This window comes from Nanorana parkeri, unplaced genomic scaffold, assembly GCF_000935625.1.
Source record: "Nanorana parkeri isolate BGI_ZX_2015 unplaced genomic scaffold, ASM93562v1 scaffold201, whole genome shotgun sequence".
Classification (NCBI taxonomy): Eukaryota; Metazoa; Chordata; class Amphibia; order Anura; family Dicroglossidae; genus Nanorana; species Nanorana parkeri.
Genome location: NW_017306469.1, coordinates 731,148 through 756,249, shown reverse-complemented (window position 1 = coordinate 756,249; position 25,102 = coordinate 731,148). Strand labels below are relative to the sequence as shown.

Genomic DNA, 25,102 nt, shown 5'->3' with positions numbered 1-25,102 from the left:
GTATTTGGCAGAGTTTAATAAACAAAACAAAAACACATTTTATAGACATTTACAAATACATCAAAATAAATTCCGGACATAACCTCTGAAGACTGTGAGCCCTAAATGAGGATCTAAAATGGGAGAAACAGACAAATCAATGTTCTAACCAAACTGCTAGGAGTGCTTTTGTTGCATCTGACAATCCAATGAGAATGGAATTTCAAAACAGCATTGTTACATGCGGGGAAGGAATTAGAGTGTAAACTATGGACCCTGTAGAGATCAACTCTACTTGTGTTAAAGCAAGGCCTATCCCTGGGTTGGGAACATTTTTTAAGGCGCAAGGGACAAGAAGATTCTCTTCAGAAATCCATGTCACCCTTCATCTGTTTATCCCGAGATTCCACCCAGGCTTTATTTAGGGTCCTCTTCATCTCATCATCTCCATCATCATATATTTTCTTTAAAACGTTCATAAGACCGGCACTGGGGTCTTCATCTGTGTCCATTGGGAGTTTGCTATGAGGGGGGAACAAAATAGGTAATTGAGTGGTCAAGTAGAAAGGATATTATGTTGTCTTTACTCCATAAGCCAGCGCTGGGTCTCCCAAATAACAAGAGCATCAAAGGTAAAAGAACGATATGACCTATAGCAATAACTGTCCATCTTCATCCTCTAGCCCAGTGGTTCTCAACTGGTGGGACATGACCCAAAAGTAGTTCGCAATGTGCCTTCCACTGCGCTAGGTGAGAGGCTCCTCCGCCTCCCTCTAGTGCAGCACTGTGAGTTTTCGAGCCAAGCAGCCATTTCAAATATGATGCCTGGCGCAGAGTGTCAGCTTGAGGTGGGGTGGGCTAGGGGTATGGCAGTAAGGGAGCGTCATCCATACGTGCATTGCTTACAGCACACTTGCGTACCCTGTAGAGGTGCCTGGACCGGAGTTATGTCACATTCTCTACAGGGCATTCAAGGGAGCTGTACAAGCAATGCACATATGGATGGAGCTCCATCACAGCACAGCAGCCCACACTGGACCCCAGGCTGAGGATCCAGTCCAGTTCTTGAAAGGTAGGGAGACTTGGATCTTAAAAAGAAGAAAATGAAAACATTTTTTGGAGTGTGTGAGAATGTGTCTGTCAGTGTTTTTGAGGGCCGTTCACACTAGTACAAGTAAAAGATGGACACCGGCTCTCCAAAGCAAATCCAGCACGTCTATTCACGTACTTGTTGCAAATGCAAAACGCAAGATACGTTCACACTAGTACAGTGCATTCATATCACACAGTCCCTGTACCACACAGTCGCACCTACCATGCAGGAGGTGCGTCGCCATCCATTTGAATGGCACCCCAAATGCACCACAACACACTGGAATGCAGTGCGCCTTAAGTACCAAAGACAAATGTGGGTCCAGAGGTTACAGGGGTTGAGGAACCACTAGTCTAGCCCAAATAAACAGAATTTCACCCAAAAATCATAGTTTAAGAAATAGCCATACTTCTAGTGAAAACACAGCCCTGCAAAGTAGCCATAATATTTCTTCCAGCCACATATTTCCCATGCTGAGCTTGTATATTTAGTCCCAGTATACGGATAACATTTGGTAGGTAATAATTGCGCCAATCACTTTCTTGCTCTTCGACAATGTGGTCACCTGAGAGGATGAATCTCCCCTATTGGGGACTCCGTATAAAAACTTGACAGTCTAAGTCTTCCCTACTCTATTCAAAACATTAATAAGTAAACTATCGATGAAAACTTTGTCTTTTTATTTTATTATTCAAATACAGCAAAGCTCCTGCCTCAGATACTCTACGTGTCAACTTCTCTGTGGACATAAGAGATCATTTATGTTCTGATTACTGACATTAAACCCTCAGATTTTTTAACATAAACCAATACTGTAATGTGCGCCTTACTGTAATCCATGGTTGTTTCCCTTCTCTTTGCTGCTCTTCCTTTTAAATCCTCATGTCTTCTCATGCTTGGGGAGAACTTCCCTTTGCAGCTCAGGGCCTCTTCCTGTAGTGCTGGCTCAGGTTACAAACCTATACACAGACGCCATTTATCCATTCCAGAGACAAGGCAGTCTGCTGCAAAACAGAAGTTCTGCCCAGCATGAGAAAAGATACATATTTAAAAGGAAGAGCAGCAAAGAGAAGGGAAACAACCATGGATTACAGTAAGGCGCACATTACAGTATTGTTTTATGTTAAAAAATCTGAGGGTTTAATATCACTTTAAGTCACGTTTAACAAGCTCACAATTCACATTCCCCAAAGTTACCCTCATTTACGCTGGAATACTCACTCTTTCTTCTCCTTTGTCTGTTTCTCAACTTGTGTCAAATATTCCCACTTGCTTTCAGATTTTTTCCTCAACATTATGAGCACAGTGTCTGTCTTCACCTGCCGAAGGAAAAAGTATATTTGAGGAAATTCCTAGCTAGATGGCAAAATGTATATTAACTTCTTGCAAGATGACAAAATCAAGCAGAGCTCTGATGATGCAGGACGGGGGTTCTGCTTACTGACATTAAACCCTCAGATTTTTTAACATAAACCAATACTGTAATGTGCGCCTTACTGTAATCCATGGTTGTTTCCCTTCTCTTTGCTGCTCTTCCTTTTAAATCCTCATGTCTTCTCATGCTTGGGGAGAACTTCCCTTTGCAGCTCAGGGCCTCTTCCTGTAGTGCTGGCTCAGGTTACAAACCTATACACAGACGCCATTTATCCATTCCAGAGACAAGGCAGTCTGCTGCAAAACAGAAGTTCTGCCCAGCATGAGAAAAGATACATATTTAAAAGGAAGAGCAGCAAAGAGAAGGGAAACAACCATGGATTACAGTAAGGCGCACATTACAGTATTGTTTTATGTTAAAAAATCTGAGGGTTTAATATCACTTTAAGTCACGTTTAACAAGCTCACAATTCACATTCCCCAAAGTTACCCTCATTTACGCTGGAATACTCACTCTTTCTTCTCCTTTGTCTGTTTCTCAACTTGTGTCAAATATTCCCACTTGCTTTCAGATTTTTTCCTCAACATTATGAGCACAGTGTCTGTCTTCACCTGCCGAAGGAAAAAGTATATTTGAGGAAATTCCTAGCTAGATGGCAAAATGTATATTAACTTCTTGCAAGATGACAAAATCAAGCAGAGCTCTGATGATGCAGGACGGGGGTTCTGCTGTAGAACAGCCACAGAAGATTGATTACTTTTATTTAAAGTGTCAGTAAACCCTTAATAAGAGTGTGCATATACAAGTCCTATTTACTAATACCTGTGTGCCCATTTATGTTATTCTTTATCCTTGTGGATCACCTGGTAATCCTCCCATCACCAATGAGAAGACTAGGTTATTTCCTGTTTTAGTTCATCAAGCCGCCCTCCGCAGTATCCGTGAGCAGGACGCTGTATAGGCATACAGCGCCCTGTAAACCTGAATAGTCTTTCTATGATTATACAGGTAGACAGACCTCCTGTCCCACTCCTAGGTTGAGACTGACAGCAGCTTGTGGCACCACAGGCCAATTAGAGGCTCTGCCCACAGCCCTCAACGCTAGAGAGAGAAGAATGGACACAGCAGTCATGTGACCACTTGTAAAATTGTATTAATTGAGAGCTCTGGACATTTTTATTTAAACAGCATGCTTAGCCAAGGGTTCAGCATTGCCATGGCTTGTGGGACAAACAGCTTTACAGATACTTTGTTCAAAAATGTTAAGTGCATATAGGAATTGTATCTATAGTGATTTCTTTGATCTGAGAGGAGTCCTAATTTCATCTTACAGACATCTTACTATCCCAAGACCCCAACTACTTCCTTCCAAATATTCAAGCTAAATAATGGAAATCTCTTAATTTCCGATATGTTTAAGACACAGTAAAAGCATGCACTACCTAAGGCCATCCTATACTACAGTAGGCCTCCCAGGAAGTGACCATCGTCATTACACCAGCTTTAATTTTAAGTAACAGTGCACACAAAAAGGAAATGTGACTCACTTTTCTGGAACTGTTTTCAGGTGTGATTTGCTTCAGGAGGTTATTTACAGTCATTACATGATTCTTCCCATTTAGATCTTTCACCAATAATTCAAAGGACCTTTGTAAAACAAAAAAAACTGTCAAATACCTAAAAATATCCCCCCACCCATACATCTAGAATAACGACATAAGCCGTTCACATTTGTTCTTTGTATTTCTATATAAAATAAAAGTTTATAATCTGGTAACAATGCAGCACCGTTTATCTGGGATTAACTAGAAATGCCATTCAAATCACATAAATATCTGTGAACTGGGGCACTGGAGGCCGGTGATGACATCAGGTCTCTCCAAATCCCCTTTTCCAGGGAAGAGATTGGTGACATGATAAGAAGATCACCAAAGTTGCCACAGGTCACAGTCTAAAATCACCAAAGGCGGGAAAATGGCAGCTTTGACAGCTTGCGCATACTCTGGGCTTTTTATAATACAGAATCGTGCTTTTATTATTTTGCACTGAAAAATGGCAAGTTTGTTCCTTTTTCAAAGCACAGAAATTCTGCTGCAAGAATGAATTGTACTTGTCTTCAGCAATCACTCATTCTCTTCATGAAGCAACATGACAGAATCTGATCGACTGCATTGACCATTACTTCCTCGACATACTTTGCTACATAAGATGTACAGCAGATATTCATTCATTGCTGACTTAAGGGGGCCATACATTAGACAAGACCATGGCACAATGCAAAAATGTTTTGCACACTTCTTACAATCATACTATGCAGTGTATATGGCGTGAATGGTCAGATTGGGAGCCTAGGAGCAGCACTGCATGGAATCCAGTAGATTGTTAATCTTTTTCATCATTACTGAAGATGAACACATATCACCTAGTTCTTATCTTGGAGAGATCACCAGCATGCACTGTACAGTGAATCACTTATCTCTGAATGACCACTTCCTTTCCTGTATAGTCTATTTTAAGGGCTTGTTCACACAATGTCCAGACCTTAGAACGCAGCAAAATCGCAGTAGAAATGCAGCAAACCGCAATGCACCATGTTGCACCATGTTCCAAAAAATAGTGTGAACCTGGCCCCAGAGAAGATTAAGTTACTCCGTTGGTTTAACCGTGCTGTCGAGGTTGGGTCACCATGATGTCCCCTACATGGATGTTCTTGCACACCGTCTATGCCAGTACATCTCTTCATTGTTTTCTGGTTAATGGACATGAAACAACTTTCTTCTTGCAGAGGGCGGCTTGCATGCTTGGGTATATAAAGGTCATCATCAAGGCTTTACCTTACCTTTCTGTGAACTGGACTTGCACATTATCAGCTGGAATATTCTGAACGTCCTTCAAAGTAATATAGATTTTCACAAACTTGTCAGATTGATCCCAGCCTGTAGAAAAAGAGGCACAGGGCAACGTAATCAGTACTAATACATCATTATGAATTCCTTTTTTTTAGTTAAAGGGTAACTGTAGTTCTAACCTAAAGAGCACCAGGTTATTACCCCATCAGGTCAAAAATTACTTTTAGGTAAATCTATATTAACATTTAAAAAAAAAGTAAATTAAGAGTAGCTCTGTAAAGCAGGCACCATTAAAGCCCAAGTAGAATACACATACACACGTAGGCTTGGTTCTTCTCTTCTCTGGTACTGGGCAGTCCTTGATGATGCAGACAGAGGTGCACTCTGAATCATCGTGAATGAATGGCACCATGGTAATGTCCCTCATGGGATGGTTCCATGGCACCCTGCATTCACAATAGGTTTTCAGCCTTCAGATTGTAATGACTCTCAAGCAGGACATCTTGACTGCAGGGTACAGCTCTGAAGAGGGGCAAGTACTGCAGCCAGAGCTATTTTAAGCTGGGGAGCAATTTTCTTACACAACGTCTTAGCCTAGAATTAAGCTTTAACAATGCAGCCCAATCCCCTGTAATACTTCCTGATATGGAGCATGGAGTGTACAAGCCTGCTGCATTCTAGAAAGCAAAGATTTGTGCCTGAGCTGCTAACTGCCAGAACTAAGTACTATTACATGGAGCAAAACTAGCCCTATGCAAATACTAGCTTTCATAAAATCTGTATATGGGTACGATTACCAGTGAGCGGATAATGAAGCTCTGCTAAGGTATGGACAGCACATGAAAGTGTAATCATCTGGGGGTCTATACCCATGCCCTTTGAACAGTGATTCTGATGACTGAACTGTGTGTATACATCTTGTCCCTCGTGAAGGAAAGGAGTAGGGTGTATTTTCACAAACACACGCTCTTCTGCTCACCGTAGTTGCTAATTTTCACTGTATAGGTGGTGGAAATGGGAGGGACAATAGCAGATGGCTTCTGAACTTCCATAGACTCCCCTGTTTGTTGTTGCCGTTTGTTAGCGATCTCGGTCTCCAGTTTGCGTTGCTCCACAAATAGCACATCTCGTACTCGTTTCCTTGTCGCCTTTTCCAAGAGCTGTTTTACTTCCTCCAGGTCCTTCTGAAACTGAGTATAAAAAAAATTCATATCAATTCCAACAATATAGTACTAGCAAAAGTGTGTGCTCACTCCAGAGCAGGCAAGTTTAGGATAGTGACACCATAGCGTAATGTTCAGGGGTACTGAATCTAAGGGAGGAGGCGCTTCCTGCATGGGAGGAGGAGGTTCAGGTTTACTGGATCTAAAGGGGGAGGTGCTTCCTGCATACAAGGATGTGGTTCAGGGGTACTGGATCTAAAGGTGGGGTGCTTCTTATATGGGAGGAAGAGGTTCAGTGGTACTGGATCTGCTTCCTGCAGAGGATGTATTGGATCTAAAGGGAGGGGCTGGTATGATGGTGAAGGGGGAGGAAGCAACCATAAAAAAAAGAGGGGGGGCTGAGGGCATGTAAGTGCAGTGTTGAGAGCATTGGGTGAGAGATCAGCCTACAGGCGAGGTGGTGGTGTAGTAGGCACGGTGAAGGGGCAATTTGCATAGGAGCACTGCTGAAAGGAAGGGTAAAGGTGTAGTGGTTGGGGGGTGAAGGCGCAGTGGTTATCAGGGAGGGGGGGCAGCATCTTTCACTTTCCTTCATCTGTACTTCAGTCTCTCGGGATACAGACCTGCACTCATGCAGTAACAGTGCAATACAACTATACATCCAAAGAATGACAATGAGCATGGACGTCAGACTTCCACATGGTCCCTGTACACATATGCAGTCATATCTTACAATGAATGGCCATTACTCGTTATGTCCTCTTACCTCCAGCAGCGCAGACTCCATGGCGGAGGAATGACTATCTCACCGTGAACCGCACACTGCCAGCCGACTTGTTACCACACACTGCACTCTGGAACCTTCCGCCGTTGTCAGTGACGTCACGTCACCTCACACGCCCTCCTCGGTCCAGCCCCCTCATTGGGGTTTGTCGCAGGTGACGATTCCAGGAAGTGCCAGACTTGCAGTGCGGTGGCCATTTTCCCGGAGTCCGCTATTCGCATGGTAGCTGCTCCAGAAAAATGGCCGGAGAGGTAGAAAGTAAGATCCGTAGGTTCTCTAGTGTCCGGGATTGGGAACTGACAGTACCCATCGAACGAAAATGGGGACGCAAAAATGAAAGTGGTGTCAGGGTTTGTCTTGTACTGCTATGGGCTCTGGCCTTTGTCTAACATGAGGAAATGTTTGAGGGCTTGAAGTACTTCACAAGCAGATCGTCTAAGGAGTGACTCTTTAGTGCAAACTAGGTCAGGCATTTATAAAGCACCGACCATTGACGCAGCGCTTATAGGGTTGCCACCTTTTCTTCAAGCGAAACCCGAACACTCTGGCGACACGTGGATATTTTTTTCGGAGAATGAGTCGCGGCTTATTCATATGTAACTAGTGCCACCCGTTCATATGTAAATATCACTGTTTTCAGTGGTGGGACTGTAGTCCCTATCTTAATTTTGGTTGCCCGTCTGCCTGACATCTTGTGTCCAGGTTTCTGCTGCCATGAAACCCGCACACAGCATTCAAAACCCGAACTGTCCGGGTGAATCCTGGACAGGTGGCGACCCTGAGCGCTTAACATTCTGTACAGTCACATCAGTTATTGCCCTCAAGTAGGTTAAAGCCAAAGTACACTTTGCAGAAAATATAACAAATGCACAATGGTTCAAAAGAAAAAAAAAAATGTGCATTTATGTATTTGTATTGAAGCCAGTAAAGCATTGCAACCTCAATCAGATGCAATGCTCTGGCTCCTACAGATTCTTCCTCCCAGGCCAGGACTGGCCATTGGGCACTTGCCTGCTGAGCCTGTCATGGGTCACCCCGTTCCTCAGCTTCGTGCATGCAGTTGGTGAGGTTGTGGTGGACTGCCTACGGCAAGAAAGGCTGCCAACTCACCACACTCCTGTACCTGCATGTAGGTCCCACCACTCTGCACCCCCTGCGTGCTGGGTACCTGGCACTGTAGTCCTGCTGCTGTGCCTGCATGTGAATTCAACACATGTAGGCCAGGCAGTCAGCCCAGCAGGTCCCACACTGTCCCCTTGATGCACATGGGGAGCAAAAGCTGGCCTGTGTACTCTGATCAAATAGAGTTAATGCTGGTTTCCAATAAAGGTGTCTGAACACAGTGCATTGCAGTTTGTTTTGTATGGGGATATGCAACCGTAGGCCTGCCAGGGTGCCTATGCTCAACTGTGTACCTCCAATGGGCACACAAGCATCAGAACTGGAGCAATGGTAGGTGACCTGGTCTTATGAATAACGTTTTCATTTACACTATGTGGCTGGCCATGTGCATACGTCTCTTACCTGGGCAATGTTCTATGAAACCTTGGGTTCTGCCATTTAGACATGTTACTTTGCCATGTACCACCTGCCTAAACATTGTTGCTGACCAAGTACACCTTCATGAAAATGGTATTCCCTGATGGCAGCATTATAATGCACACTGCAAAAATAGTTCAAGAATGTTCCGAGGAACACACAACTCCAACTTCTCCAGACCTCAATCCAAATCGAGCATCTACGGGATGTGCTGGAAAACAAGTCCGATCCATGGAGGCCTCACCTCACAACTTACAAGAGTTAAAGGATCGGCTACTGATGGCTTGGTGCCAGATACCACAGCATACCTTCAGAGGTCTAGTGGATGTCAACAGTTCAGGGCTGTTTGGTGGCAAAAGGGAGACCTACTTGCAATAGTAGACCAAGTGTTCATAATATTATGGCAGCATTAGTGTACAAAGACACACGTTAGCACTTCTGCCTTGCAACACTAAGGGTCCCTGGTTTGAATCCCAGCCAGGTCACCATCTGCAAGGAGTTGCATGTTCTCCCTGTGCTTGCATGGGTTTCCTCCGGGTACTCCGGCTTCCTCCCACACTCCAAAGACATGCTGGTAAGTTAATTGGCTCCTGTCTAAATTGGCCCCGTGTATATAGTTACATATATTTATATATATATTTATACATGAGAGATAGGGGCCTTAGACTAAGCTCCTTGAGGGCGGGCACTGATGTGAATGTGCAACTAAGTAAAGCGCTGCGTACAAAATAGGCGCTATATAAATACCTGTAAAACTATATCACAAAAGTGCCCATTAGTTTCTGTACCAGTAGGAGCAGTCTATACATCAGAAGAAAAAATTACAACCACAAAATGTCCCATCAGTTTCTGTACCAGTGACAAGTCACCAGGAAAAAGTACAAATTAACATTATAGGATAAATCTATCCAGGGAGGCACCAAAGATATAAAACCCCATATACAATCATCTGCCATCCAAAAGTACTCAGAGATGTTATGATGAGGTTGCATTATTTGAAGCTGGCGCATATAGTGTGAATATACTTAAAAATATGGTGATAACTTCCAGCATTTGGGGAAGAGATGCCTCTGTCCCTCAGAGCTTGAGCTTCAACAGCTAGGCTGTTAAAGCCAGCTACCGTGAAGCAGGATGGTAAATCTGATTAGACAGAAGATTGAGTGCTTGTTCACACAACGTCCGGATTCTGTCCGGACCAGATCCGTGCGCTCCTGCACTAAAAATGCATCCCAATGCATCCATGTGTTTTATGGGCTACAGTTCTCATGTGCGCAGTCCGTTCAGGTCAGAAAAAAATACTGCATGTCACATTTTGTCTGGTGAGGCTACAGTCCGGAAACGCAAACCGTGTCGAAAATGCACTGCAGCTAACAGTAACAGCCCCCACTCCAGCAAAAAAAAAAAAACATTTTTTTTAACTGGAACGCGTCAAAAACGCATAGCACCGCTCCAGAACGTGTGAACAAGCCCATGGAGTGTCTGCCAGGAGTCTTAACAGATCAGAGTACCATATTCACATGGGTCATTTAAGAGCTATGATGATCACTGGAATGCCCTATATCATGATCCTGTGAAGACCAGGAAGACTTTAGGGGAGGAAAGGCATAGATCAGGGTGTACTGATCTCATTGAGTAACCAGAGAATCCAACGATTGATGTATGACACGCATTGTCTGACTGAACGCCAATTGATTGACCCTCCAGCCCAACATTGCAACCAAGTGCCAGAAGCAGTACGTGTTTCAGCATTGATTTCGGAAAGGATCTGCAAGGGCTGTGTTGCCTGTTCTCTAGGTAGGAAGTAATCAAGCTATCACAATGGAAATGCTCTGAGTGCAGTAGGGCTAGTGAAAGGGCCAGCAGCTTTCTGAACACTGGAGGTGCAGAAGAAAGGCCACATAGCAGGGCCAAAAACTGGAAGTGCAGGGGACTCACTAGAAAACATAAGAATGGACAAGTCTGTCCGCCAGCCAGCACTGGCAGAGTGGGGAATCCAGCCACTCCGTCACAGCAGAGAGCCGTGACAGGATCGAGAAGTGAGCGAACGCCGGTATGTGTTCCCTCACTTCCCGATCTACTCAGCCGACCTGTGACCATCTCATTGTCACAGGTCGGCTAGAACTATGAGGTGAGTGAAAAGCACTCACCTCATAGTTCCCCTTTAACATTAATCAGCCATGTTATATTCTGGTAGTCAGTGTAGCAGCATGCACCCAAGGTCATCAAAACAATATAAGGTACCCAACCTTCTTGAAAGCGTGCAAGGTGCCAATTGAACAGATCAACATTCACAGGGCTGCATAGGAAAGCCCTCATGAAAATTGAACTTTGGTTGCCCCACAGCATTATATGGAAGGAGACTGGATTATTCTCTGCGGCATCACACAACTTGCTCTTGCCAGGAAAACATGACAAGTCTGCAAAGGCAGCATGCAAATTTCTCTCCAGAATGGCAGTTTCTATACATTTTTATCCTGACAAAACCTACCCCCCCGCCCCCTTCACATACACCTCCAAACACTATCAATTGGTTTATCTGTGCCAGCAACTGAGCATTGTTTTTACAAAAGGAGGAGTAAATGGCAATGTTATATTTTAACCCTAACAATCAATGATAGCATTACTCATGTGTACAACAAACCATAAAACAGGACAAAGCCTTTTTACAATGTAGTTTTCAAATTTTATTTTGTATCATCATGTAGTGTAACAGTCACGATGTCATACAAAAGATGGGAATCCAAAACACTTCACAACATTAACCACTGTATAGAACCAGAAGGGATCAGCAGCAATGTTAAGAGATCTTGTGCCTTTCAACATTCCTTCACCATGAAATCTAAAAATCAAAGAGATGATATTAGTATGAATGAACATGAAGAGCTCAAGAATGCTAAACGGGCACAGGGAAGTCAGTACTTCTACTTTCATCTTTAGTCAGTGAGAGAGTTCAAAGTATTTGTCATCATGCTTTCCCCATAAGACAACACAGTTTATATAGTACACTTACAATAGATTGCAGCAGACTGCAACACCCAGCTTTGTGGAGCTTGATACCTGTGAAAGACACAAGTGTTAATGCCTTTGTGAAGTTATCTGCCAACATTGGAAACTTTAGTGTCTGTATAGTACAGATTGTTCATCTTTTAGCCAAATTTTTATTTATTTTTTGTCTTGAACTCCAACACCATATTCACCTTTCCTTGCTCCTATAACCAGGGAACCAACTTACTTAGTGCTGTCATGGGGAGAAAGGAGTCACAATCTCACCCACAGCGGGAGTGCCAGGTCTTCCACCTAGCTCCTAAAATGGAGGGAGCAAAGGAGAGGAGACTATGTTGTAGGGGGAAAGGGGGGTTGTCTGCATCCGCAGAGATATTAAGTGACTCCCCTTAGTTTGTTGCCTGCATGGCAAAAAGAAAGGGTCACCAAGCTATAGTGTGCTGGTATAACACAAGGGGCAGTTTACCAAAATAGCTTTACATGTAACCTCAGAAAGAAGTGGAACGGTAAATGGTGAAATCAGCAGGTTTCATATGGCAGAATCATTTTCATCACTGGTTACAGGTCATTTGAGGGTAACTGTACATTCTACATGGAACAAGCTCCACTTACCATAGCTCCAGCCTGATTAACCATGGGAAACCTGAAAAGAAAAATATAAGATTCTATTTAGGACAACATTTTGAATCAGTTTGACAAGATTTGAACTAATATTAGTCTGCATCAGTGGGTTACGTTGTCCTCAAAGTGATCAGAGACCTGATTCAGAGTCATCATTTACAGACAGTTGGGGGAGGGCTCGTCAGACAGATGATCAGTATTTATGTTACGAGACTCAGCCACAGAAATCTGTCGCTGAAAAAAACCTGTGGGTTGATAAATGTGCCTGGCACAGAGTTCTAGGGCAAGTCTAAGCCAAGTCACCGCCTCAGAATCAGATGCAATAACCCAGACGGCCTTTTCTATAAAATGTGTGAAAAGTCGAATCACTGCCATCTTCCTAAAATGCCAATTGCATGGCTGCTGTTAATGAAATATTGTTGATGTTTACCTGAGACAGTGACCTGAACAGTTGACACCATCTGCACACTAACTCCAGGGTCAGTGACATCCTGTTCTAAATACTAGTTAGGGATCAGTGACCCTGAACCATGACTTCCAGGCAACCAGCGTTTTCAGAGTCAGCCCTTGTTTATCTGAGCATATACTTCCCCTTTAAAACTGAAGCCATTACTCTAGGATGATATGTCAAGCTTCACAACTGAACATTGGATTTTTCAAGACTCAAATTAAAAATTGCACTGTACTAGAGATAATAAATCCTCATTTGTAAGCAAGCTAGACATCTAACAAAAATATATGACCAATTAAGACAACAAATACCGTGCTAGCTGGCAATGGTCAAACCCAAGTACAGGGTATATCAGTTAGGAGTGAAAGGCTGTTCACAAATCAGCTGAACTAAGTTTTCCCCATATACATTCAAGCACTAATATAACTAAATACTTACCTCATCTTTAAAAGCATCCTTCCCTGGATATGACATGTCAACTGTAGCCAGGCCTAAAAAGAAACAGGTTGATACCATTGAGTTCAATATTGTGGCTGTATCTAAAGTAACAAGCTACACAGAAATTCTCAGGATGTATCAGATAGGAGCGAAAGATTGTTCTTCACTGCAAAATCAGCTGAACTATGTTGTCATCATATACAACCATCATATGCATTCAGAATAAGAATTGTTAAAATACCTACCGCCTTAAAAAGTTCTCCTGCGTCATGACAACTGTAACCAACCCTACAAAGATACAGAAAACAGGTTGATATAGTGGAGCTCAAGATTGCACATAAAGTTTCCAATACAAACAGTTCTGCATGGTTTAAGGATTGACTGCTTATGATCTTCTAGTAAATGGTTGTTTTCTCTGCTTAAAACCATTATATTGTTACCAAGTCAATGCCCTAGAACTAGTATACAGGTCAGAGCAGCAGCTTCAAGCAGAGCCTAATCACACATGAGTTTTGTCAGGACCGCATTTTCTCCCCTTGTAGTTTCTTCACAAGATCTACATTGTAGAGAGTCCTTACAGCCCAGACACCTTAAACTGGTAAACTCTACAATTTAGTAATCAGCTGTGATGCTTAAAACGGAGATGAGAGAATAGAAGCCTTCAGCACTGTCACCCTCATCCTGGCTTAATAGAGTAACTTTGTGCATTTTTTTTTCTCCTGTCAGCCCGATTCTGATGTGTGCAAGTGCTAAGCCTAGCCATAAACACCCATCAAGGGTTCAGGTGCCATGTTTATGACAGACTGCCAATGGTTAGACAGCGTGTACTTTTTTTTTTTTTTTTATATAAACAGCCTGACCAGAAAATGTTTAAAGCTTGAGACAGGATCAATCAGATAGGAGCGAAAGGTTGTTCACCACTGGCAGTCTGATGAACTATAAAATCATCATATGATCCTGTGTACAAGCCGATACTCCCTTCCACAAAGAATCGACATCACTGAGCAGGACCTTACCTTCATACTTCATTGCTCTTCATGTTTAAGTCCTAAAAAACAAATACATTATTAAACTTCTATCTGCAATCAGCTAGTTAAAGCTAATTCCAAGACACAGCACACATCAGAAATAGCTTTCTTTCATTCTTATTCAGAGAGATTCCCATTGATATATTTAGCAAATCATCATATAGTGTAAGAGCAAAGTGCAGCAAGTTCATTTAGAAGCACTTACATTGAAGACGGCCATCTTGGTGCCACAGCATCTGAAAGATCAAAAATGGTTTTAGTGCAACGGACGCTACACGTTTATAAGATTCAAGTGTGCTGCCCAAGTTCATTGGAGCATCTTGTACAGTTCTGAAACCATATGAGAAATTTGGTGGGAGCTCTATAAATAACAGGATCAGTTATAAGCCATGCAATACAGCATTTCCCAACATTCAGCTTTCACTAAGCCACAATACATGGACAACTGCACTTCTACACATGCATTTGATATACATTATGATATTTTCTATGACCTGGTTAAGCCTCAGTGTAATTAAAGATGTCAGAAATCACTTCTGTCCACTACTCTTACAGCATCATCGGCTTATTTTTGAAAATTTTCATTTTAATACAGAGTATTGTTTCAAGATGTGCTTACCAGTTTAGCCATCATTAGCCATCGAGTTTCTTGCTTCACCAATTTGCTTAGAACTGTAAAGAAAAACAAAGTTCAGCACGCTCCATCTGCCTTGAAAGTGTGCTCGCAGACAGCGGTTATTTTCACTCAGAGACGTTGGTAAACATCACATGATATCAGATGTCCCTACCAACATAATTTTCATCATAGGAGTCTTGGAAAAATAGTTTTAGGGTGGAAAAAAGTAAAGCTACGAAAGAAAGCTGCTCTTTAAATGTTTGATGCTCATCAAGCTTACAAACAGCAAGGTCTTCACATTTTAACCTCATATCCTACATTAAGGGCTGCTTTGCAGCTGATTCATTGCCACACGCACATTATTGCATGTAATGTGCATGACGATGGCCCATTCATTTTAAATGGGCTGCCAAAACCAGACCTAGCCAGTAGGTGCATGGTAGGTTCTGATGCAATGAAGGTCTGTTGCCTTAGCCATACAGAACAGTCTTAACAGGTCACCAGCGCACACACAGATGAATTCAATATCTCTTTGATATGTCTATTAAAACATATTACGGCATGTCATTCGAAACTGAAGCTAGCATGCAGGCACCCTTCATCAGAATGACAGTGACGGATGAGGAAAGGTCCCTGTACGGCACCATCCGTGTGATCACCACCACCATTGGAAGGTTGCAGACCGTAAGGAGTGCGGGTGGTTCTTGGAAACACTAGCCATACAGAATTTTCCCACAAACCGACTAAAGTGTGCACGCTGTGGAACAGCAACACAAAGCATGAAGGCAGCCTTACACGGCATTCTCTGTGCGCCACCAAGGGACGCGTCTTTTTCCCATTGCAAGCATTTCCACACCATAACCTGATGCCCAATACAGGAATCAAATTATGAATTGAAGCGAATGAATCTTTGTTATGCAGCCATTTTACTCAACACCTTATTCAAAGGAATAATGCCTGCAGCATCTTTAGCACATGCAATGCCACTACTACTCTCCCCCACATGGACTCTGCTGTTTGTTTTTGTGAATATGACATGTGCACCAATCTTCCAGAAACACTTATATTTAGCAGTCCAACACTCACCTCTTCAGGCACCCATTATGTGGACCCCTGCAGAGAGATACGAGACAAATTAGCCAGAATAAAAGTATAGCTTCACTTTACCAGAGTCTTAAAGGAATCCTATAATGGGCTGAAAGGACAGCTGCTATACTACAGGCACAATGAGGTGATAGGATTTTGGGGGTGGCAGCAGATCAGAAGTTCTGCAAGGCAAGAGCAAGCCCCTTGTACCTGTTGTAGGCAACCATTTTTCCCCAATTCAGATTAAGGACTCCCTTTAAAATTCTGGTAGTTACCTCAGAAAAAAGTGGAACGGTAAAGGGTATAATCAGCCTTTATCATATGGCAGAATCAGTTTCATCACTGGTCACCAGCACGCACAAAAAAATGTAGGCAGGTATTACTTACCTAAAAAATGGTGATGTCCCACTGATGGTGCACCTAAGATAAAATACAAAGGTGGTTAGCACCACTTAGGCATGTGACCAGCACGTGCACATCAATACAAAGGGTTTATATCAGCAGTAACACATGTCCACATATATATTTCAGGTCAGACATTTGGAACATCATTTAAAACCCAAACACCTCAAGACTTTAGGGCACCTACACTCCAGATAACTGGTGCAGAGATTAGATTTAATTTAAAACAAGCTGGCCAAGCATGTGTCAAATTACAATTCAGGCAATGTGGCAAGTTACCAGATAACCCAAAAAGGAACAAGTATGAAGCACTCGGCAGGAGACAATTAAAAAGGGGCACAAGGAGCACATCTTACTAGCTCACTTCCCCACGAGACTGGAGCTGCCCTTTAGGTCATAGACCATCACATGCCAATACTGCTACCTATGACTATAGGTAATTACAACAGATTTGGTCTGTAGTTTGGACAAGACTATTTCAAAGCTAGGACATCTTGCCATGAAGAGTGCATTTTATAGAATACTAGTTAATCTGGAGATTTTTCTAATCATGAGTTACAACACGCAAGCCAACAGAAAGTTATTTGCAATTGCTATAAATATGCAGCATGTAGGACTGGACAACTCCCAAAAGTCAGGTAGCCAAGGCCATTAAATTTACAGCTGGCCCTTAAGGCATCATTCACACTATGGGATACCTGTGGCAGGAAACCCAAATCTCCTGTTTAGATGTGCAGGCCGTCACCCATTTAAGTTAACCCCTTCATGACTTTTTACGTCATTTTCAGGCCTAAAATGTGGAATATAACATGGGTGCAAAAAATGAAAAAAGGGCCTCAGTCATGAAGGGGTTAATGACCGGGTGACTGGCCACATCTGTAAGCGGCAGTCAGCATGTTATCATATGTGTGTTTGGAATAGATTGTGATCCCTGGAATGCATCTGGTCATTAAATCGAATGGGTGACAGCAGCCCCATCTAAATGGGAGATTTGGGATTTCTGCCACAGGAATCCGTAGGTTCTTGCCGCAAGGAATCCCAAATCGCAGTGTGAATGTAGCCTAACTTCTGCGTTCTTCCTGTAGTTGCTGGCAATAGGGCTGGCTCCTAGATTAGACAGAGTGGCTCCTAAATTCAGTATTACACGTGTCCACCCGTCATATATACAATGCTTAGTATACAAGATGAGATTTAGCATTGCTGTCAATCTCAACTAGATCACAATTAGATCTGTTGTAATGGGGAGGTCTTACCTTGTAGCTTGGTGACATTTTATGGTGAACTCAATCTGAAATTCAAAGAAATAAGAAAACCTTTTTAGCCGGTTGTTCGGTACAGTTTAGCTTACAGAAAGCCTAAACCCTTCAAGTCAGATAGAGCTAATAACAGACCTCCATGGGGTTGTCAAGTCTGTAAAAGCATCATCATTTATAGCAAACCGGAGCATTTCAGGAGACTAAAGTCCCCCACAGTGATGAAAAACGAATTTACGTCAGGACTCTGTGGCTGAGTATACATAGACCCATCACAACTCAGCCCCTGCTTTTGCCTCTCAGTCTAACCAACCAAAGCCAAATTCCTTGCTCAATGCCACTAATCTTCACTTTTCAGCAAGCCTCTAAGGCCTTGAGGGAGCAGCGTTCCGTAATTACTGATCAAGTCATCCTGTTATCTGTATGTTGCCTCCTGTGTACACAACCTGCAGGGAACACTAAATTAATTGGAGGGTTTCCAACAGTGCCTCCCAGGAAACAGACACATCAGATAAGAGTGAAAGACAAGCTGTGTTCATCACTGTCCATCTGCTGAACTATGTGCTCATCCTCTATGTGCTCATCCTCGTGTCTGAAATTTTGCAGACTTGTGATGCCAAGACACATTGGGGGGGGGATTATCAAAACTGGAGCAGATTTGCACTGCAGCCAATCAGCATATCTCTCTCATTTTCAAATCTCACCTGAGCAAATTGTAGAGAGATGCTGATTGGTTGCCATGGGCAACTGCTCCAGTTTTGGAAAATTACCTCCATTGTTTATATAAAACACTTAACACTGCCAGGGGATAATCTTACAAAGTCACAGCACCTTTGTGTTGGATATGCAACAGCATATATAGGATTTAGGTACTTGTGTAATTATGTCTCTTGAGCTGTAGTGCAATGCTAGTCCATGCTGGTCTATGTGTGCATTCTTATCGATGATACACGGGAAGTTCTCTCTGTATGCTGTATTCTGACGTAATTTGAAATCAGCATTATCCTCCAGATCTCAGTGCTTGCCACCTAGCTTCCTGATTGGCCAGCTTCCTAACTAATCAGGAAGCTGGACGGCAAGTGATTACCAACCCCCCGGCTTCCTGATTGGACAGAAAGCCAGCTCCATGCAACCTTGTCACCTGGTGACGAGAGAGCGTGAAGACGGCTTCCCAGGAAGCCAGATCGGTACTCGTATTCAGACCCAAAAAAGTGGTATCGGTGCATCCCTACTAGTGATACTATTAACCGATTCAATTATTTCCTATGAATAAATGTATCAGAACTCTACAGACCATTTTTTCAAATCTGCCGAGCAGTCCATCGTGAAATATTTACAAACCTTGTGTGCATTGGCGCTTTATAGACCATGTAGACGGGAACATATTTCACCTAAAACAAAGATGAAACAAAGTTGAAGGCAAGATGTACCAACTAAAAGCAGCTTTTCATTGTCTACACTGTCAGAGTAGAAGATTTCCCTCATTCTTATTCAGAGAGATTCCCATTGATTATGTCAAGTCATCATGTACAGAATACATCCTCATATCATGCAGAAAGAACAAGCACAAACTTACCCAGGAGCTCTGTACAATGACAGAGCGGACTCCAAAGGGACTCCATACAATGAGAGCGGACGCCACATCTAGAACACAGAAATGCTGGTTAGGAGGAGACGTGTGAACATGGGAGGGTTCTGGATGGTTTTACTTGTAATGCATCAGCACATATATTGGTGGTAAGCTCTCGTCATCCTGACAGTCAAGAGTAGCAAATGAAATGTCATCATAGCAGCATTACACAACCCGCAGTATAGATGGACCCCAAACAGATCTTCGGTCTTCGGGGGGGGGGGGGGCTGTGACATCTCTTGTTCACAGTTTCCTGCACTCCTCTACAAAATCATTCTATAGAACCTTTCCCCAATCTGTGTACAAGATCTTCATTTCTACTACAAATCACAGCAATTATACCCCTGCTATGTCCGAGCTTACTGGACACTGAGGTTCTGACAATAACAGAGGGGTGAAGGAGAGCAAGAGTGCCAGCATGTGCCCAATGAGAGACTGGCACCCCATTACCTGAACTGTTCAGTTCTGAAAACACTTTAACTTACCCCCCCCCCCAAGTCACAACTTGTATCATATCTCCATGAAGAGACCAGGGGAATGTGTAGGCAACACTAGGCAGCCATCTACTAAAAGTAAGGGTATACATCAACCCATAATATGGAAGAGACGCCACATGGGGAGTTTAATCAGATACTGATTAAAAGTCATACATCAAATCAGTAAAATCACATCTAACTCACATGTATGAGAAGCTCAGAACATCCAAGTGATGACCTGCAACGGATCACACCAAAAGGTCAAAGTGTGCATGGGATATATCGGAGAGGAGCTGATCGCACACAACTGAATGTACACCCAGCCGCCACAATCTCCATCCATCCTCCCCCCTCATATGTCACCCGTGCACCCAACACGATATGTCGATACAGCGGAATATGAGGCATGACCCACAGCAAGTATTAGCGAATACAACCACTCACCCGCCTCACTGATTCGTGTGAGAAGCATGCCTAGAGAACGAAGCGGAACTGACGCTGACCTATATATACGCGGCATTCCCCGGACATGACGTCACCGGAGATCCCTGTATACGGGCGTTTTTTTTGCACTTACTCATGGGATTGGCTTAATTTTTTGTTTGCCTTTCCTCCTCCTCCTCCTCCTCGTTTTCTCCGTGCGGTGAGGTCTGGGGGCCGTCCTGTGGGTGCTCTACATTTCCCACAATTCCCCGTATCAGATGAGGGAATCTCGTAAGTGAACTTCCTCGTGCGGTTAGGCATTTGCCAAGCGCATGCGCAGTAGCTCAATCTGTCTTGCTCTCAAACTGGCAGTCACCGGATGTGACGTAACCAGGCGGAGCTTTCGATAGAACACTGGAACCGGTGACCTATCATAAGAACGTCTAAACCGCACGGACAAAAAGTCGCCGTTTTAATGCAGGGGACAGAAACAAGAAGTCAGTCACTGTGGATAAGGGGGGGAAAAAAACACGCCCGTATACTGGGCACGTATTTCCGGTGACGTCATGTCCGGGATTGCCGCGTATATATAGGACAGCGGCATATCCGCTTGTTCTCTATGCAGAGTTGCAGACTTATTATCAGTGAGGACGGTGAGTGGTTGGTTGTGCTAATGTCTGCTGCATGTCGTTCCTTATCCTTCGTTGTATCGTCTTGTTGTGTTGGGCGCACTGATGACCTATAAGGGGGGGAGGATGGATGGGGATTGTGGTGATCTGTTACAGGCCTCACTTGGATGTCCTGAGCTTCTCATACATAGAAGTTAGATGTGATTTTGCTGTATGGGTTTAATCTCCCATGTGGCGTCTTTTACATATTATGGGTGAATATATACCCGTGCTTTTAGTAAATGACTGCCTAGTGTTGCCTCCTTATACATCTGGTCTCTTCATGGAGATGATAAATGATACAAGTTGTGGTCTGGATTTGGTTGGGTGGTGATAAGGTGACCCCCAACAGTTGCCTCGCTACAGTTCCATAACTGAACAGCCTGGATAATGGGGTGCCAGTCTCATTGGGCACATGCTGGTACTCTCATTCTTCACTCCCCTGTTAATGCCAGAACCTTGGTGTCTTAGTAACCTCGGACATGACAGCGGCATAATAGTTGGGGCATTGCTGTGATTGTTGTAGAAATGGGGAAAGGTCCTATAGAAAGATTCTATAGAGTGCAGGAAACTGTAAACAAGAGATGTCCCTTACCCCTGGAGGGAGAAGATCAGTTTGGGGGGGAGGGGATCAGTTTGGGGTCCATCTATACTGCGGGTTGTGTAATGCTACTCTGATGACTTTATTTGCTGCTCTTGACTGTCAGGATGACGAGAGAGCTTACCACCAATATATGTGCTGAGGCATTACAAGTAAAACCAACCAGCACCCTCCCATGTTCACACGTCTCCTCCTAACCAGCATTTCTGTGTTCTAGATGTGTCGTCCGCTCTCATTGTATGGAGTCTCTGTGGGGTCCGCCCTGTCATTGTACAAAGCTCCTGGGGTAAGTTTGTGCTTCTTATTTCTGCATGATATGAGGATGTATTCTGTACATGATGACTTGACATAATCAATGGGAATCTCTCTGAATAAGAATGAGGGAAATCTTCTACTCTGACAGTGTAGACAATGAAAAGCTGCTTTTAGTTGGTACATCTTGCCTTCAACTTTGTTTCATCTTTGTTCTAGGTGAAAGATGTTCCCGTCTACATGGTCTATAGCGCCAATGCACACAAGGTTTGTAAATATTTTATTTTAAAACTGACTGCTTGGCAGAGTGAGTCTCAAAGCTTGCTGCTATTAGTTGCTGGGTGACTGGTGCAGATGTCTTATCTTCACATTACAGCTATGAGCAGAGCTTCAGGACTGGCCAAAAGCATAGACCCCCATAGGGGAGAACAGTAGTGGCATCAGATGTGGTTAAGATACTGCAAGTGTTATTTCTGTGAACACTGCAGAGTAAAATGGCTGCTTAAGGCCCCTTTGGCTTGATGTGTGTTTACATTTTACAAGCAGATCAGCATGGAAATAATCCCAATTTGGTATCAATGTTGGGCATCAGGTTATTATTAGTACATAGTATTTATATAGTTTGCGCAGCGCTTTACAATGTAAGGAAGACATTACAGTTAATACAATTCAAAACAAGATGGTAAGGAGGGCCCTGCCCCTGAGGGCTTACAATCTAAAAGAGGATTATGGTGGTAAAATATTTTTAGGCTTCTTAGTCAAAATTCAAGCAGTGTGGCCCTCTCGGCACACTACACCCTTTCCCCTTCCTAGTTTGACAGAAGTGGTCTTGGTTTTTCTCAGTCCACATTTGGCAAAGGAGTTGGTCTCAATTCAAAATGATTGAGCTGCCTTATTGCACAACATATCGCTCATTAACTTGTAGTGGGCCTTAATGTAGTATCAAAGGTTAAAATGCTCTGAGCCTGCTGTTCGTAAAATTGACTAACACCACACATGTTTTAAAGAGCAGCTGTCAGTCACAGCTTTACTTTTTTTTTTCACCCTGAAACTATTTTTCCAAGACTCCTATGATGAAAATTATGTTGGTAGGGACATCTGAAATCCTGTGATGTTTACCAACGTCTCTGAGTGAAAATAACTGCTGTCTGCAAGAGTTTGCAATACAGATGGAGCGTGCTGAACTTGTTTTTTTTTTTTCCCTCTTAACAGTTCATCGCAATTGATGACACAAGAAACTCGATGGCTAATGATGGCTAAACTGGTAAGCACATCTTGAAACAATACGCGGTATTAACATGTAAATTTTCAAAAATAAGCCGATGATGCTGTAAGAGTAGTGGACAGAAGTGATTTCTGACATCTTTAATTACACTGAGGCTTAACCAGGTCATTGAAAATATAATGTATATCAAATGCATGTGTAGAAGTGCAGTTGTCCATGTATTGTGGCTTAGTGAAAGCTGAATGTTGGGAAATGCTGTATTGCATGGCTTATAACTGATCCTGGGGTACATTTTCTGATTAGTTATGCTAAAGTTTGGTCAGGTTGGTCCACTTGGTTGGTCTATCTGTTATTTGTTTCTGCTGGCTGTGTAATCTGGACTTTAAATGTTCAGTATCTTAATATGGCCCTGAGTTTCCTCTTGTAAGAATATGGAATGCTGAATTTATAGAGCTCCCACCAAATTTCAGTGTTTCTGAACTGTACAAGATGCTCCAATGAACTTGGGCAGCACACTTGAATCTTATAAACGTGTAGCGTCCGTTGCACTAAAACCATTTTTGATCTTTCAGATGCTGTGGCACCAAGATGGCCGTCTTCAATGTAAGTGCTTCTAAATGAACTTGCTGCACTTTGCTCTTACACTATATGATGATTTGCTAAATATATCAATGGGAATCTCTCTGAATAAGAATGAAAGAAAGCTATTTCTGATGTGTGCTGTCTTGGAATTAGCTGTAACTAGCTGATTATTTGAAGATAGAAGTTTAATGATGTATTATGGTTTTTTGTTTTTTAGGACTTGAACATCAAGAGTATGAAGGTAAGGTCCTGCTCAGTGATGTAGATTCTTTGTGGAAGGGAGTATCGGCTTGTACACAGGATCATATGATGATTTTATAGTTCATCAGACTGCCAGTGGTGAACAACCTTTCGCTCCTATTTGATCCTGTCTCAAGCTTTGCGTATTTACTGGCTGCCTTTTGAATAAAAGTACACGCTTTCTAACCAGTGGGAGTCATAAACATGGCACATGAATCCTGGATGGGTATAGGGCCACCATGACTAAAATTTCAGCCAGTTTGGTGAATCGGCTGAAAATCGATCCAGGTGTACCCAGATTAAGAAACTGGAATATTGAATTCATTGAGCCTCCACCACCAGCTTTATCAATGGTTTCTGTATTTTCAGGATCACCACCTAATGTGGGGTTACGTTCACCTGTAGTTAAACCTGCTCTCCGTTCAGGAGTGAAATATCCATGGCAGTTGCGGCCTGAACTCTAATACATCCGTGCCAGCCATCTAGTTGTTTTGCGCTATTTAGCTCTGTACACTGAATTTGCTTAGGGTTGCTTGGCTGGGGTCTAATGGTGCTGTCAAGAACGGTGTACAAGATGCTCCAATGAACTTGGGCAGCACACTTGAATCTTATAAACGTGTAGCGTCCGTTGCACTAAAACCATTTTTGATCTTTCAGATGCTGTGGCACCAAGATGGCCGTCTTCAATGTAAGTGCTTCTAAATGAACTTGCTGCACTTTGCTCTTACACTATATGATGATTTGCTAAATAGATCAATGGGAATCTCTCTGAATAAGAATGAAAGAAACCTACTTCTGATGTGTGCTGTGTCTTGGAATTAGCTGTAACTAGCTGATTGATGAAGATAGAAGTTTAATGTATTTGTTGTTTTTTTTTTTTAGGACTTAAACATGAAGAGCAATGAAGTATGAAGGTAAGGTCCTGCTCAGTGATGTCGATTCTTTGTGGAAGGGAGTATCGGCTTGTACACAGGATCATATGATGATTTTATAGTTCATCAGACTGCCAGTGGTGAACAACCTTTCGCTCCTATCTGATTGATCCTGTCTCAAGCTTTGAGTATTTACTGGTCAGGCTGCCTTTTGAATAAAAGTACACGCTGTCTAACCAGTGGGAGTCATAAACATGGCACATAAATCCTGGATGGGTATTGTTTAGCACTTGCACAAAGCTACTCCCATAAACCCAGGATGAGGGTGACTGTGCTGAAGTCTGCTTCTATTCTCTCCTCTCCATTTTAAGCATTACAGTTGAATTATTAAATGGCAGAGGTTTACCACTTTAAGGTGGCAGGGTTGCAACTACTCCACAGTGTAGAGCTTGT

At 42.9% G+C, this 25,102-nt stretch overlaps 1 protein-coding gene across 1 annotated transcript; it reads right to left on the bottom strand.

Moving 5' to 3' along the window:
* Positions 1 to 7,256, bottom strand: CACYBP (calcyclin binding protein). The gene is made up of 6 exons (XM_018555540.1): positions 7,226 to 7,256; positions 6,276 to 6,486; positions 5,287 to 5,383; positions 3,995 to 4,094; positions 2,961 to 3,058; positions 1 to 501 (listed from the first exon to the last, which is right to left on the bottom strand). The coding sequence occupies exons 1-6, from the start codon at positions 7,244 to 7,246 to the stop codon at positions 345 to 347; spliced, it is 684 nt and encodes a 227-aa protein (XP_018411042.1). The 5' UTR covers positions 7,247 to 7,256; the 3' UTR covers positions 1 to 344.
* Between the last annotated feature and the right edge of the window lie 17,846 nt (positions 7,257 to 25,102).

What these genes read in the sequence shown, in the direction of transcription:
- CACYBP (XM_018555540.1), bottom strand. Translation starts at nt 7,246, where the DNA reads ATGGAGTCTGCGCTGCTGGAG. An exon ending in TGGAGTCTGCGCTGCTGGAG is followed by an intron (nt 6,487 to 7,225) that starts GTAAGAGGACAT and finishes TTTTATACTCAG; the next exon opens with TTTCAGAAGGACCTGGAGGA. An exon ending in AGTGAAAATTAGCAACTACG is followed by an intron (nt 5,384 to 6,275) that starts GTGAGCAGAAGA and finishes CTTTTTCTACAG; the next exon opens with GCTGGGATCAATCTGACAAG.